This window comes from Dermacentor variabilis, chromosome 4 (assembly GCF_050947875.1).
Source record: "Dermacentor variabilis isolate Ectoservices chromosome 4, ASM5094787v1, whole genome shotgun sequence".
Taxonomy (NCBI): Eukaryota; Metazoa; Arthropoda; class Arachnida; order Ixodida; family Ixodidae; genus Dermacentor; species Dermacentor variabilis.
In genome coordinates, this window is record NC_134571.1 from 19,227,156 (window position 1) to 19,241,433 (window position 14,278).

Below are 14,278 nucleotides of genomic sequence, written 5' to 3' on the forward strand. Positions count from 1 at the left end.
GCGTGCGCCGAAAGGAGTGGCCCCACATGTGATTGATCGAAAATGCTGTCCCATGAAATCGCCTCTACGAGCACTGTCTGGCGATGGAGCTGAAAATGCTAAGGCCGCACGAACGGTCGGCTTCTCTGGCCTGTAACGCGTCTGAGATTCATGCCGCAGTGCTGACAACATAGCAGCGCCGTTTGACAAGGACACTGTAAACTCCTTAGGAGACACCACGAAGTGTAGAATTGAATTTGTATTATCTAATGATGCCAGGTAGCATCAACGTTAACTTCTTGAGAAAGCAGCCGCCATTCGCCGCATAACTATGTTGGCTTGTTATATTATGGAAGTGAATCGCCGACGGAGGAAGAGCCGAAGAGAGTGAAGAGGACCGCCAACGCAGAGAATAAGCGTCGCACCGAGTGCGACCAGGAGGATGTGCTGTGTGGGGCGCACTCAATTCGACACGTTGGCTTCTGCGGCGGTTTTTGGGGAAGCGTGCTTCCTGTACGGGCGCTCCGAGAACAGTCGCGTCCGGCGTCCGTGCTCGGTGGTGGTTCCCACGAACGTGCACCGAGTGGAGAGCCTTGCTGAACTATTGCGCAATCGGCGTCCGAAAGCCTAACCCAGTACCTCGGCGTGGGACTGCTCTTGGAAGCGATGCGAGTGCTCCCATCGAGTTATGTCACCGAGAACTTGACCAAAGGAGAACCCGAACGAAATTGAACGCCATTACGCTTACACGCGTAATGTCAACGTTGTAGCCGCCCGTTTCTAAGTTCGTCACCTAGCATTTGTTGATCGTTGGTCATCTTTCATTATCTTAATCTTTCTACTTCCTTTTAGGAAGTCATCCATATTGAGCGGTGGTTGTGTTCTACTGATGATAAACGCAGACCTGTGAGGCATTTACGACGACTGCGACTAAACCCTTCATATTTCTGCCGTATGCCATCATATATTTTCATTTAATCATGTGTGTCTAAATAAGCTATCTGCAGTGGGAAAAAGGAGGAGGGGGAGCACTGTACAAAGGCCGATTGTCTAAAAGGACGTAAATGCTGCTTGTTTTTATGATTTGCATGATTAATTCATGGTTTGGCGTATCGAGGTCCTGGTTATCTCGTAACACTTCCAGAAACAGAACGGTCGGTTGGACGACTTATAGATGTCGTGCATGAACATTGAAAAGTACATCAAATGATTCATTTCCATGATGAGAACGCGTAGCAATAATTATAAACTAAGGACGTAATAAAAAAAGAGTATAATTAACCGTAAACGGGACATTAAATGTAGCGCAGGAAAACGACGTATATTGTTCATTGTAAAGGAGGATAGAACGAAGAAATATATATATATATATATATATATATATATATATATATGTGTGTGTGTATATATATATATATATGTATGTGTGTGTATATATATGTATATATATGTGTGTGTATATATATATATATAATTTTTTTAGCAGATAGCGGTGTACGCCTAAGCCTGCTTCTGTGCTGCTATCGCAGTAAACGAGCTCGAAGCCGGGGCTATCGCTGCAGATATCTGATCCTTTTCTTTTTGTTTTTTGCACTCGGAGTGCAAAGTGACGTCAAGCAGTTGAGTGCGTGTGCCGACGTCGCCCCCTGCCGTGCCGCCGTCAAGCGCCATCGAACTCAAATCTCGTGCCCTTCGCCAGATGACGGCACTTGGCGTCCAGCTTCGAAGGGGACGCTCGTATCGCACGTATCCGTTCATCCATGCGGGACGAAGAAAAGCCGAGAGGAACGAAGAGCCGCCGGCCCCACCAGTGCGTCGCCTCCGCCTTGGGCGGGTGTATCGATAATAAAATAATATTATTTGGGGTTTTACGTGCCAAAACCACTTTCTGATTATGAGGCACGCCGTAGTGGAGGACTCCGGAAATTTTGACCACCTGGGGTTCTTTAACGTGCACCTAAATCTAAGCACACGGGTGTTTTCGCATTTCGCCCCCATCGAAATGCGGCCGCCGGGGCCGGGATTCGATCCCGCGATCTCGTGCTCAGCAGCCCAACACCATAGCCACTGAGTTGGGCGGGTGTATCGAAGGAGCCATAAGTAGTCGGGGCTAACAAGGTCCTGTACCTCGCACTAGCCTGAAAGATCAACAAGTAAACCGAGGCGAGGGGCGCATTCTAGAGTGTCAAGCGTTGAAAAAAGAAGTGGTCAACCAAGTGCCGAAGCTAAACAAGACAAGGTCGACGTAACTGTGCGTTAAATGCCGTACGAATAAAATACGGAATGAGTGAATAAGGAACATGAAAAAGAAACGGAATAGAGAGGTATAAGCAACATTTATTTATAGAATCATTGGAACCGCTATGCACGTCGACCTTGGCTTTTTTAACCTCGGCAGTTGGTTGACCATTCCCTTCTTCTTTTGTCTGTATTTTCTTGCTCAATTTGTTGTTTTGTTTCATAGCGTTGCCAAAATCAAGAGCTTCAATTGTTTGCCTTTTTTTTTTCAGCTTTTGGAACCGGGAGCATGATCTATTCGGGGCTCGAGTTCGGGCAGTTCTTCGAGATGGAGTCCGATTCCAAGTGCTACAACATTCTTTTTAGCCTGACGCCAGCCACGCGGATGGCATTCACATTCTTTCAGCTCTATTTCATCTTCATCAACTCGAGGGTAAGCGGCTTTCTTAAATTTCAAGCATTGCTGAAACCCGGAACTTGTGTTAAGTAGCTTTCTTGTTTTTGTTTCCTGGAAAACAATCCACGTAGCCACGAGTCCAAGATGTCAATTAAATCTCAAGCGAATGCCGTTGGACACGAAACAGCGTAGATAGGAACTACCCACAACTAGAGAATACATGCTAAGTGGTCCATCAAATCACCTGCAATGGAACGGGGCACAGTGTACGGGCTGAATCTTCGCAACAGTGTCCTCTGCTATCTTTGTCAAAATGCTTCTTGAGTAACGCGGAATATTTGCAGCACTGACGAAGCGTTTCCTATACTTCGTGCGTACAAATAGCCCCAATGTTCTTTTTCTGCAGACTAGCACATTTTTTGTGGGAGCAGTTAGACGCTCAAAGTTGTGCTTGTTTGCTGCGTCCGGTCGACCTTTACGTCACAAGGACACCTCACCATCCTTCTCGCCGTAAAATGAAACTTTGCCCAGTACCGGGATTCGAAGCCATGCCCCTGCAGGCAGTAACTGCAGCGTACGAGAACGACGTATATTGTGCGTTGCAGACGAGGATAGAACAAAGAACTATATATATATATATATATATATATATATATATATATGTATAATATCTGTGTGTGTGTGTATTTTCTTTTTTACAAGACGGCGGTGTACACGTAAGCCTGCTGTGCTGCTATCGCACTAAGTGAGCTCGAAGCGCTCATTTAAACAATCGAAACTAAACAATCGCGAAGCGCTTCCACTGTCGCTCATCTGCCACGCGCACGCGTAAAGTGGTAGGATACGGATTCGGCTCACAACTGCGCCAAGCTGTCTTTTCGACCGCATTCGTTTCCTTTTTCTGTATTATTTCTACATTTCAATGAACCATAACAGTTCATTTATGCTTTATGTGGGTTCGTTGTCTCATTTCTTCGTACTGTTGTAACTAACGAACAGTCGAGCCCCTGGATCTTATCGTCAGCGCGCCGCAGAAATAGGGGGGCATTAGAGAGTGCCTTCCCAAACATAAGCAAAAGGCAAATGTCCATTGTCGTACCTCTTGCGTGCCTTTGTCCTCTTTTGCGTTCTTTTGTACGCCCGGTAGTCTGCGTCCCCTAACACTGGGTCCCCCGATTTCTGAGGCTCCCCTAACGTAGACAGGAAACCGCGTCGTTCGCTCCTCGAAAGAGACAGAAGAAAGCCCACTCGCTGCCCTACGCGTGACCGTCGCAGAGAGTCTCCAGTTGTGCGAATGACGCCCGTGCAACTCACTTTTGTTGATCGTGTGACGGTGTCGGCACTTTCTACACCAACATCGCCAGCGCAGTAGCAATGGTTCAAAATAGAAACGTTGCTGACCGCCTTCTAAAAGTGAACATAAACGGCAAAAAAATCGCGGCTTGCTCAAATAAACCTTCGCAAGCGTCTTTCTCTGCTTGTAATGGTTAGACTGTTTTCGTCGTTCGCGGTACCTTACGCGAACGTAGGTTATTTTCGCCTTGGCTGGCCGGCGTCAATGAACTCGCGCAGCTGCATGCCTCGGGGAAGACGAAACATCGTTTTCTCGCTTAATGTGCTTTATTTTCCTCTCTCTCTCTCTCTCTCTCTCTCTCTCTCTCTCTCTCTCTCTCTCTCTCTACGTTGCCGGCGGAAGTGGGCGTGCGCGTGTTGTTCCCCGGTCATATGTGGGGAGTGGTGAAGGGAGGTGGTGCTTAGCGTGACGTCGGGCCGCCGCTGCGGCATTTTTCACGCGTCAGCGGGGTCTCGCTGTCGGCCCTGCAAGAAACGCCCTGTAAAATAGCTCTTGCATTAGCTTATCGGCTACGATGAGTGTCTGCTCGAGTGCTCATTACTATACGTTCAATATTTAGATCGCCGTTTGTGCGTACGTCCAGTTCCGTTCATCCAGGAAACAGAAAAGGCAACGGATTCAGCGAGTAAACTGCTACCTTTGCGTCTCAACCGCGCGTGGCGCTATGCGACGGCAATCGATCTCGAGGCACCTTGCGAAAACCTTTTCAATGTCTGTCGCGTCACCTACGAAAGCGTCTGTTCCTAAACTCCGGTTGACAGTCAGGCGATTATCGGTGAGCGAATTCCGGAAGCTGTCAGACATGCTTGTCCGTTATAAGCATAAAATGGTCAGTTACTTGTTGCCCGCTCATAGCATTTAGAGGCGCCCCTTGGTTTCTTGGTGCATTGCAAGCGACATGGTAGTTCGTCTGAAATATTTCCGCTCATTGCGCTTCCCTTATTAACATGTGGTGTTTATAAATGTGTGTTACGTGCGCCCGCGAGGGGAAGAAGTGTGCACTGCCAACGGGTTGCGCAAGAAAAGCTAAATTTCTTCGCAATTATTTGACGTGGTTAGAAATTGACTACTACGGTCCAAACTTCACACGACACGAACTAATATATATATATATATATATATATATATATATATATATATTAACCTGTGGTCTGGGCATTTTTTCTCACGGGTGTATGCACGTGATGAAGGATGCGCTACCTCTACAGTTCCTGTTAAAAAGATTCTAATGCAGTTCTTCGCATAATACGAAATGTTCTTGTCTTTTTCACTGCGAAAGCGTGTTTGCTACGACGGCACCGCTTTTGATGACATTCTCCGGCCGGATTAGCCTGCGTAGAATCCGTGAGCATGTGACTTCTACCGACCAAATGGTCGTACTTGCAGAAGAACATTAAAGTTGAACAAGTCGATGCACGTTCGTAGAGAGGAAACAGCGTGAAGTATGGAAGCGTGAAGTATGCATATACGGCTCATCGTATAAAGAGACAAAAAAAGAAAGACAGCGCACCGGGTCGTGGAGACCACTTAGTACGATAGAAGGCTGAGCGGGCTAGTAACGATTCATGGTTTGAGAAACACGGACAGTGCATGGACTAGACTTCCTTTCCTTTCCTCTCGTGTCCGCGTTTCCGACTCCTGACTTTTCAAACCAAGGAGGCCAGTCGAGCGCTGGAGGTTTCTCTATCGGTGCCTGTCTTCTTTTTATACGCGTGACAAAATAGTTGGAACTCTCGTATACTGTATGACACGAGGTGTTAACGCGGCGATAATTAAACCGGTAGCATTACTCGCAAGAATATGGTTCGCAATGGTGTGGTAGCAAAATTCCGACGCAGGAGTGCTTTATGGCGAGCTGGTTGGAGCTGCCCATAAAACGACATTGAATAGGTTTCGTGCTCTTCTTTTTCTTATAGGTTGCCATTAACAAGTTCACAACGTTCGCGAGGTTCGGCCTGATGCACATGATATCCGCCAACATCTGCGTGTGGCTTCACGTCCTAATTCAAGAAACAAAGCACCAGCTCCTGGAATTCATCCAGAGGAACGAGACCAATCTCTTAGCCATGGCCATGAATCCTATACCCAACATCGGTATGTGTTGTTTCATTTTGTTTGCGTTACATTAGATGAAAAACGTTAAATGGAACACATTAAATGGAACGCAATAACTGTGTTTTTGTTACGATAGCAATCACCTGGAAACTCCAGGCTAATTTCCGCCATCGGCGTCGCCGTGACGTTCCACATAAAGTGCGATAACATCGCGGCCGCGCGCCGTATGCTGTAGGGGTCTGTCTGTAGATGTGGCGCCGTCTTCTCGCGCTCGCGAGGGAGGAAGGCGGGGAGGATGCGCGCCGTCTTCTCACGCGCGCACTGGAGGAGGGGGGGGTGCAGGTTAGCGCGAATCTCCTCGTCTACTCCTGCCGGGGTGGTTAAGCGCGGCCAGGCGCGCGTCCTATTGTGGAGGCAGTCAGCGCTGGGTTCTAAGGCTAGCCGACCGGAGATAGCCGATGGCTTCGTGTGCGTTGTGTTCTCGCGCGCCTAGTTCGCGTGGAAACGAGGTGAAGCACGAAAGAGAATTTGCTCGCCGCTGCTGCCGCTCATCACGCCATTGTTCGCGGTGATTGAGTGAGGATGTGTTCGTGCTTTTTTTAAAATTTAGTACATACTGCAGACCCTTGGGTCCAAGCAGGGGCAGTTTCAAAATTACATACTATACATAATAACAGAGATAATGAATGAAAAATAACAACAATGTAATCTGTTTAAAGATAAGTGTACTAACGGGTGCTGCGATAACAGGTGTGTGAATTAGTGCAACAATGGTACTTTGGTGTGGCAACAGAGACTAATAAGATGCCTGGATTAATTCGTTACAATCCGAAACCGTGCATGGAAAGTAAGAATATTTATTTATTTTTACATACATATTGCGATCTTGGTCTAAGCAGGAGGGGCGAAAGAAACTCAGTCAGTGGTAACAGCCACATCAGCCTCACCACCAAGAGTACAATACACTAGAACAGTAATCACTAATCAAGTAATTCCAAAGTTTTGCAGCGAAATCTCTACATGCAAGAATCTCCAGTGGCAGCGAATTCCAGTGTCACTGCTCTGGGAAAATAGCTATATAAGTGTCATTTCTAGCAAAATAAGATGTTAGGGAGCTTGATGATGCCTTGTGGTTCTGGTTAGTAAGGGTGAATATACGGTGATTACGAAGCAGTGAAAGGAAGTCAATTCCAAACTGTTTTCGATGCGCATTAAGAAGGTGAATGTCATTAGCTTTCATTATTTCCGACGGAGAGTTAGATCGTGAGCATTTATTATAATCAAGCCGGACTGCTCTCATCTCTATTCTTTCGATGCACTAAATGTTTAGTTCAGTATGTGGGTGCCATACTGTACTGGTATATTCTAATTTGGGTCGGAATAAACAAATAATAGCATAATAGTTTAACATTGCTTGGGGTGGTTTTAAGTTGAGCTTTAGGAAGCAGAGCTTTCGAAAGGTAGGTGAGCAAATGTTATTAACATGTATATAATCCCGATAAGTTAGTTGTTAATGTAACACCTAGCTATTTATAATTATCAACATTTCTTCAGCGAAGTTGAACCGAGTTTGTAAGCAAAAGGCAGGTGTGCATTTTTATACGTGTAATAGAGAGACAGTTTTGTCGTTGTTAACAACCATCCCCTACTCTTTGCACCACTTCAATGTGTTATTCTGGTTGTGGTTTAGCTCAATTTGATAAGTGTGAGAAAATATTTATTCGAACAAAACGCAATCATCTGTAAAAGCTCGAATTTGCCCACCTGAAATTGTTACCTTTACAATATCGTTAATGTAAGCCAAGAAGAGCAGGGGGCCTAGGACACTACCCTGTGGCACCCCTGACGTGGCTGTCAGACGGGCAGAAAGTTGTCCTCCAATGTCAATGTGCGGCTTCCTGGTCCCCAGGTATGCGGAAATCCATATGATAAATATTCCAGGGATACCTATGATTTTAAGCTTTAAAATTAGTCTGTCATGCGGGACCTTGTCAGAAGCTTTATTAAAATAAAGAAACATTATGCCTATTTGGCCGTTAAAATCGAGAGATAAAGCGAATAGGTGAACTACCGCTATTAGTTTGGTTATCCTTTTCGAAAGGCATGTTGGTACTCTGTTAATGCAGCACTATGCAGAATTCCAAAAGTTGTGTATACGATTAGCACTATGTTTACAAATTTTGCAGCATTGGGAGGTTAGTGATATCGGACGATAATCCAGTATATGTAACTGGTCACTTTTCTTAAGCACAAGCACTGTGCGCGTGTGGCAACGCGCTTGTTAATTTAGTTAGCAAGCGAGTGTTTACAGCAGTTTATGCATGTTTATGATAAAACGATTAAACTTACTTCGTATAGTTGTCTAATAATTCGCTCTCAATAAATGCTTTGGCTTCGAACGAAACTTTTTTTTTTTCTAGCGACTTGTGCGCTAACCGTCTCTAAATTAGTGATTGCCAGGTTGTGTGCCGACAGGGGGCTACTCTTTGTGCGGCCAGCCTTTCCCTGCGGTCGAAATGATGCACGTGGGTTACCTCTGTCAGTTTCTTAGTCTCAGAAATGAAATCGGCCACTCCCAGAGGTGTAAGGTCCTCGTTGAAACTGTGATATCTGCTTGAAGTGATCTAAACCAGTCTAAACAGGGACGCACAGTTAGGAACAAAAGTTAGTGAACCACGCCCTCAGAGAAAACGGTTAGTTTCACCATAGAGGCCTGTGCATGCAACTTCCAACTGAGGATGGCCAACTATATTTCCTCGCTCGGGAATCGTATTGCATCACCCAGTTCCTCGTTGTGCTCGCTACACCAGGCGAAATTCAGCGACGCAGAAAGAACAGGACGCAGGAACAGGAACAGGCTTCAGGACGGTCTTGAACTTTTTCCCCCAGCCGTACGCGTAATGCGCTAGCTAGATGCTGCTTTTCTTTCTGTTGTGTCCCTGACGGCGCTGCTTTTTTATTGTGCTGTGCCTGAGACGGCTGTGACTGCCATTTAGAATAAGGTCAGAATTAAAAGTTAGAATTGTGAAAATGTGAACGTCGCCCCTACCTGAGTGAGAACATTCAATAAGGTGTATTTCTCTTCGTCTCACATAGATGATGTCACCACGGGCTCATAATCTTACATCTATTCTCTGGTCAGTGCGCATGCGTTAAGTTCATATTGTTGTTGACCTTGCTAATTGTTAGAGTAGACACAGAACTTTATAGCCACTGATCCAAAGTGAGCTCAGTAAAACCTACAGTTTGCTCTGTGGTCGATGACCAAGTGTTCGACATTGGACAGTAGAAGGGACAACTCGCACCAGTATTATGCTTGTAGCAGTGGGCGGACTGAATATTTCGCACGTTCGGCACGCGAGCTGTAGATCCCTGCACAGAGTGAGTTTCTGGTACCTTTAAACAGAGTTGGTATCTTGGTTAGCGTTCGTGTCGCCTACGATGGTCAACGCCTTCGCTGTTGCGATTTTGTTGGCCTTGTACTGCGCTGTCGCCGTCACAGGACCTGCCAGTTCATTCGCTTATGTCATTCTTTGTTTCTGCGCACATATAGCGTCCGAAGAGGAGGAGGAGCACCTGAACCCAGTGCACTACGAGACGCATTCCAAGGACCACCACCGCATCGAGAGGTCGACCGGCGAGCACGGGTTGCACCACGATACGCACAACTGCCGCCGCGCCAACATCATGGGCGAGCTGGTGCAGAACGCGAGCCCGTTCCTGTTTCCCTGCACCATCGAGTACAGCCTCATCAGCGCCGGCATCCTGTACATCATGTGGAAGAACGTGGGCTCGACGCAGCCCGTGCCCAACACTCCGGACAGCTCCATACACGTGCACACACCACGCCAGCGGCACTACTACCAGGTGGACTGCGCCAAGGCCAACAAGGGCCTCTTCACGGGAATCCTGGTGCTTGTGCTGTCCATCATCAGTCTCATCCTGTTCTTCGTGCTGATCAACAAGCCGCAGTACCGGAACCTGGCCGTCATGGAGGCCCACATCGCCGAGCTGGCCGTCTACTTCCTCGCCTCCCTGGCCACGACCACGGCGCTGTTCCAGGTGCGCGAGCTGCGCTACAACCGCCTGCGAAACACGGACCTGGACAGCATCCTCCTCATCGTGGCCCAGAGCGGGTTGTACTTGTACACCATGTTCAGCATCATAGGCAGCCACTTCACGCTCGACCAGAACACCATGCTGGCGCTGCTGACGGCGCTCGCCTGCCTCATCCAGGGTTCCCTGCAGACCATCTTCATTCTGGACGCGTCGCGCCGCTACGTCAGCAGCAGCGACCAGGCCAATCGCAAGCCTGGCCGCGAGATGGTCACGTTCCTCATAGTGTGCAACTTCTCCATGTGGGCCATCAACACCTTGGAGACTCGCCGCGCCGACTCGAACCCCGTTCAGATGACCTTCTACGGTTTCTGGGCCTGGACCATCATCACCCACGTAACGGCGCCGCTGACCATCTTCTTCAGGTTCCACAGCACGGTGTGCCTGTGCGACATTTGGAAGAGGGCGTACAAGGTCAAGTCCGACTACCTCTGAAGCGGTCGCCGCGTGCAAGTCGTCGACGGAACTGTGCGAACAGCGTCCACCGCATTCTGATCGTTCTTACGTTGCTTTTCGCCGCATGTTAGCGCGAGTTATGAATGGTCTCACCTCTTGACGAAACGTTGATGTGTAGATGTGTGAGCTCGGTATGGTGATCTACGCGCGGGCGCCGTGCGCGCTTTTTATCTCTTGTTACTTTTTTGTGTGTGTATGTTTTGTTGCGCCAGCACTTCTCCTGAATGAAAGTCACAAACCCTTGGTGGTTCTCGCGTGCCTGGGATATAATTCCTACATTTGTGGAAACGGGACCAAAAATGAAGGTAATGGGGAAGGAAAGAGAAAGACCACATTTTCTCGGCCATCGCGACGACAAGTAACGATCAAACTTTAGACACGTTAAAAGAAAACTATATCGTTGTGACAGATATGGCGATTCGGACATTGAACGGCACTGAATATTCTTGGTGCTACTCTGAATGCTATAAAATCCTGTTATATTGCCAAACTCGCCGTCTTGTCAGCTCTGATTGGCGCACGGAGCTAATTTGGCTTCGCTGATTGGCTCAAGATACCAACATGGCTGTTGCGTCTTCTGTACAGCACTCGCAGTCGATGCCGTCAGAGCGTGTGCGCTCCGAATGCTTGCGTATTGTAGGCAAAGCCGTTGCTGGCGCTGTGGCAACACTGCGCCTTAACACCTATAAAGTGCATGCGTAGTTCACCGCGCCTCTCCGCCCTTGAACACTGTGCTGGTCAAAAGTACGCAAAATGTAGTCGTGGGCTTCAATCGAAACCGTGATTATGTGTGATGCATCATCGCAGCTTTGTTTACGTGCCTGCAATGTTGAAATGCTCAGGAGACAAAGCTAGCCGAGAGCCAGTTGGCACGCCTAGTGGTCTCATGTAGAGTACCTACACATACAGGCGGCGCTAGTCTTTAACAGTAAATGCATTTCGAGCAAACAAGTGTCGAAGCATTCCTAATCGATGTTAGCGAGACCGCAAGTAAATCCTCACTGTCGTGGCTCAGTCACTAAACCTGCACCAATAGTTCGTGCGCTGAAAAGCACGATGAGCTTGAACTTCTGGTAGCGTGTAATGCCTAGTAACTTTGTAGCTACTGCATGATTGCACCCTGTCAGGCTCTTTAGCTTTAGTGACATGTGCCAATTTTGGGATGACCGCTATGCAATTTTGCACGGGCGACATTGTTGTATACATGTATTGTACCCCTTCTGTTGTTTCTCACGTGTCTCGTTCCTGTTATTGTGAGGGGTCTACGCCAGACTCCATACAGAGCTGTTACATACAACGCTGCTGTACGTGCCACCTCTGGTCAGCTTAAAGGGACACTAAAGAGAAGTATTATGTGCATATATACTTGAAATTTACGGTTCTGGAGCTGCAAATACGCATGTCCGTCCCACCGTGAACTGGATTTCAGTGTTCCACGAGTGACGTAAAAATGAAAAGAAGGTGTCGCCGCTATGTTACGATTCCCGAACCAGCTATTCGCGATCTTCAGAAATTTTCACATCTGACCTAGTCTAGCCAAGTGTTCATTGATAACACCATGATTACATCGTGTTCGAATACAAACAAGACACTTAGCGTTACATCTTTTGCGGACTTTTCTCGTGCGAAGAGAACCCAAATGCCCTTGAAACACGTGACGCCACAGTGGACATCTACGGCGCCGAGGTCGTGGCGCGAAATTCAATAAGGCGAGATTGGCCTTCATCTTCTCTACCAATAACCAATCTTTCTCTGCTGCAAAAATACAGGGAGAGTTTTGAAGGAATAATCTGTACGAGAGCCAAATTGACTTAGTATTTATCTTTAGTGTCTATTTAAGCTCAGGGCTGTGTGCTGTCATCTTCATACTCGCGTATCGCGGCGCTTGTAACCATGTCTGTTGTCGTTCTTTGTACTCTTACATTGTGTAATCGTGAAATACGCGTATGTGCCGTTTATGTCAATATAGCCATGTGTATGAACTTCCTTATGAAAAGATAGTGATGCACGAAGCGCGCATCGGTGTTAATGTTGTGAAGTACAAATTAAAGACGACGGTCACGCAATCAGGTGCGTGAAAGGAAACTCTTCCGTACAAGGTTTCTGCTTGTGATTGGATGCCGCTGGCAACTGCATGTGTTTTCACTTGGTTACGTCCCATGATTTTGTACCTTGGAACTTTGTCTGCTTCCAGAATATTGAACAAAATGTATTGGACACTGTAGTTAGCTTTGCAAAAGCCCGCAAGGTGACAGCAGGTTCATGAAAGGAAACGTTGGCTCCCATAATTGGTGGATGCCAACTTTCTGGATGGATGCTGGATGGATGCTATGAGCGTCCGTTTTGAAACGGGGTGCTAGACTGCACCACCAAGCTCTTGTTCTTACTTCGCTTAACTCTTTCCCTACCACGCTGTTAACTCTTTCCCTACCACAAAAAGCAGAACGAATGCGTTTTTCAAGCATAAAAGTTTTGTTAGCGAGATGCATGTCATAAAAAAGGTATAAATTGACATAATCAAGATTACGGGGTAAAATTGAACAAAGTTTGTAAAGACACGCTTGTATCTACTAAGCAAAAAGTGTAACAAAAATTACGATATATGCACAATGTACTGCCGTCTAATAGGCACCATCTCTGAAAAAAATCAAATTTTTTTCATTGAACAGGTATACCACTACAAAAATTTAAGTGCAAGCACTATATTTAGGCTTGCCGGGCTGAGGCCGCCGATGTTCCGGGCTGGTTTGCGTCGTCGTCGCTCTCGGAGTCCAACCCCGACCAGAAGGCAGCATCCTTAGACTCTATACTGTTCGATCCATTGAATAAATAAGCAGGCACAGCGGAAGCGCGAGATCTGCGATCTTTCGAAGCGCGCGTTTCGAAAGATCGCAGATCTCGCGCCGCTCCCGGACGTGGTCATTTTTGCTTTCTACTCTGACGATCGCAAAACTTCGGAGTGCGTTAAAAAATTAATGACTGGCGGGGAAAGAGCGAACTGCTTCGAAAACAAAAATATAGTTCTCCTTCACGGGCTACGGCAGAGTGCCCGTGAGTGGCGCGGAAGATGTCGAAAGCGGCGTTTCGAACCATCTATAGCGGGCTGCCATTTTTGCTTTGTACTTATTTCTTTAATTATCGGGTTTTACGTGCCAAAACCACTTTCTGAGGCACGCCGTAGTGGAGGACTCCGGTAATTTTTACCACCTGGGGTTCTTTAACGTGCACCTAAATCTAAGTACACGGGTCTTTTAGCATTTCGCCCCCATCGAAACGCGGCTGCCGTGGCCGCGATTCGATCCCGCGACCTCGTGCGCAACAGCCCAACACCATAGCCACTGAGCAACCGCGGCTGGTTGCTTTCTACTTTAACGATCGCGAAAACTTCGGAGCGGGTTCAAAAATCACGGCCTGGAAGGAAAAGCGAACTGCTGAGAAAATAAAGATATAGTTCTCCTTCACGTCCGATAGCGCAGTGTGTCCGTGAGCGGCGCGGAAGGTCTCGAAATCGGCGTTTCAAACCATCGTTAGAGGGCTAACGATGCGCAATGGGCGCGGTACGGAAAGAGTTAATCATACACAAATAATCGCAAGCAACAAACTTTCTGAAACACTATTCGGAGCTTTGTTTTTGTACGCCTCGCTTGTTTTTGATCTCCCTAGTTTTCTGCCACCAAACCTCC

At 47.2% G+C, this 14,278-nt stretch overlaps 1 protein-coding gene across 6 annotated transcripts in view; it reads left to right on the forward strand.

Annotated features, from left to right (window-relative positions):
* The window catches only part of LOC142578747 (proton channel OtopLc-like), a 94,760-nt gene extending 82,067 nt beyond the window's left edge, over nt 1-12,693 (forward strand). For all 6 annotated transcript variants that reach the window (XM_075688275.1, XM_075688276.1, XM_075688279.1 and 3 more), the window contains 3 exons: nt 2,490-2,650; nt 5,885-6,062; nt 9,577-12,693. In XM_075688275.1, the coding sequence (XP_075544390.1) occupies nt 2,490-2,650; nt 5,885-6,062; nt 9,577-10,574 (1,337 nt within the window). In that variant the 3' untranslated portion in view covers nt 10,575-12,693. The remainder of the gene's footprint in view (nt 1-2,489; nt 2,651-5,884; nt 6,063-9,576) is intronic.
* The last annotated feature ends 1,585 nt before the right edge of the window (nt 12,694-14,278 follow it).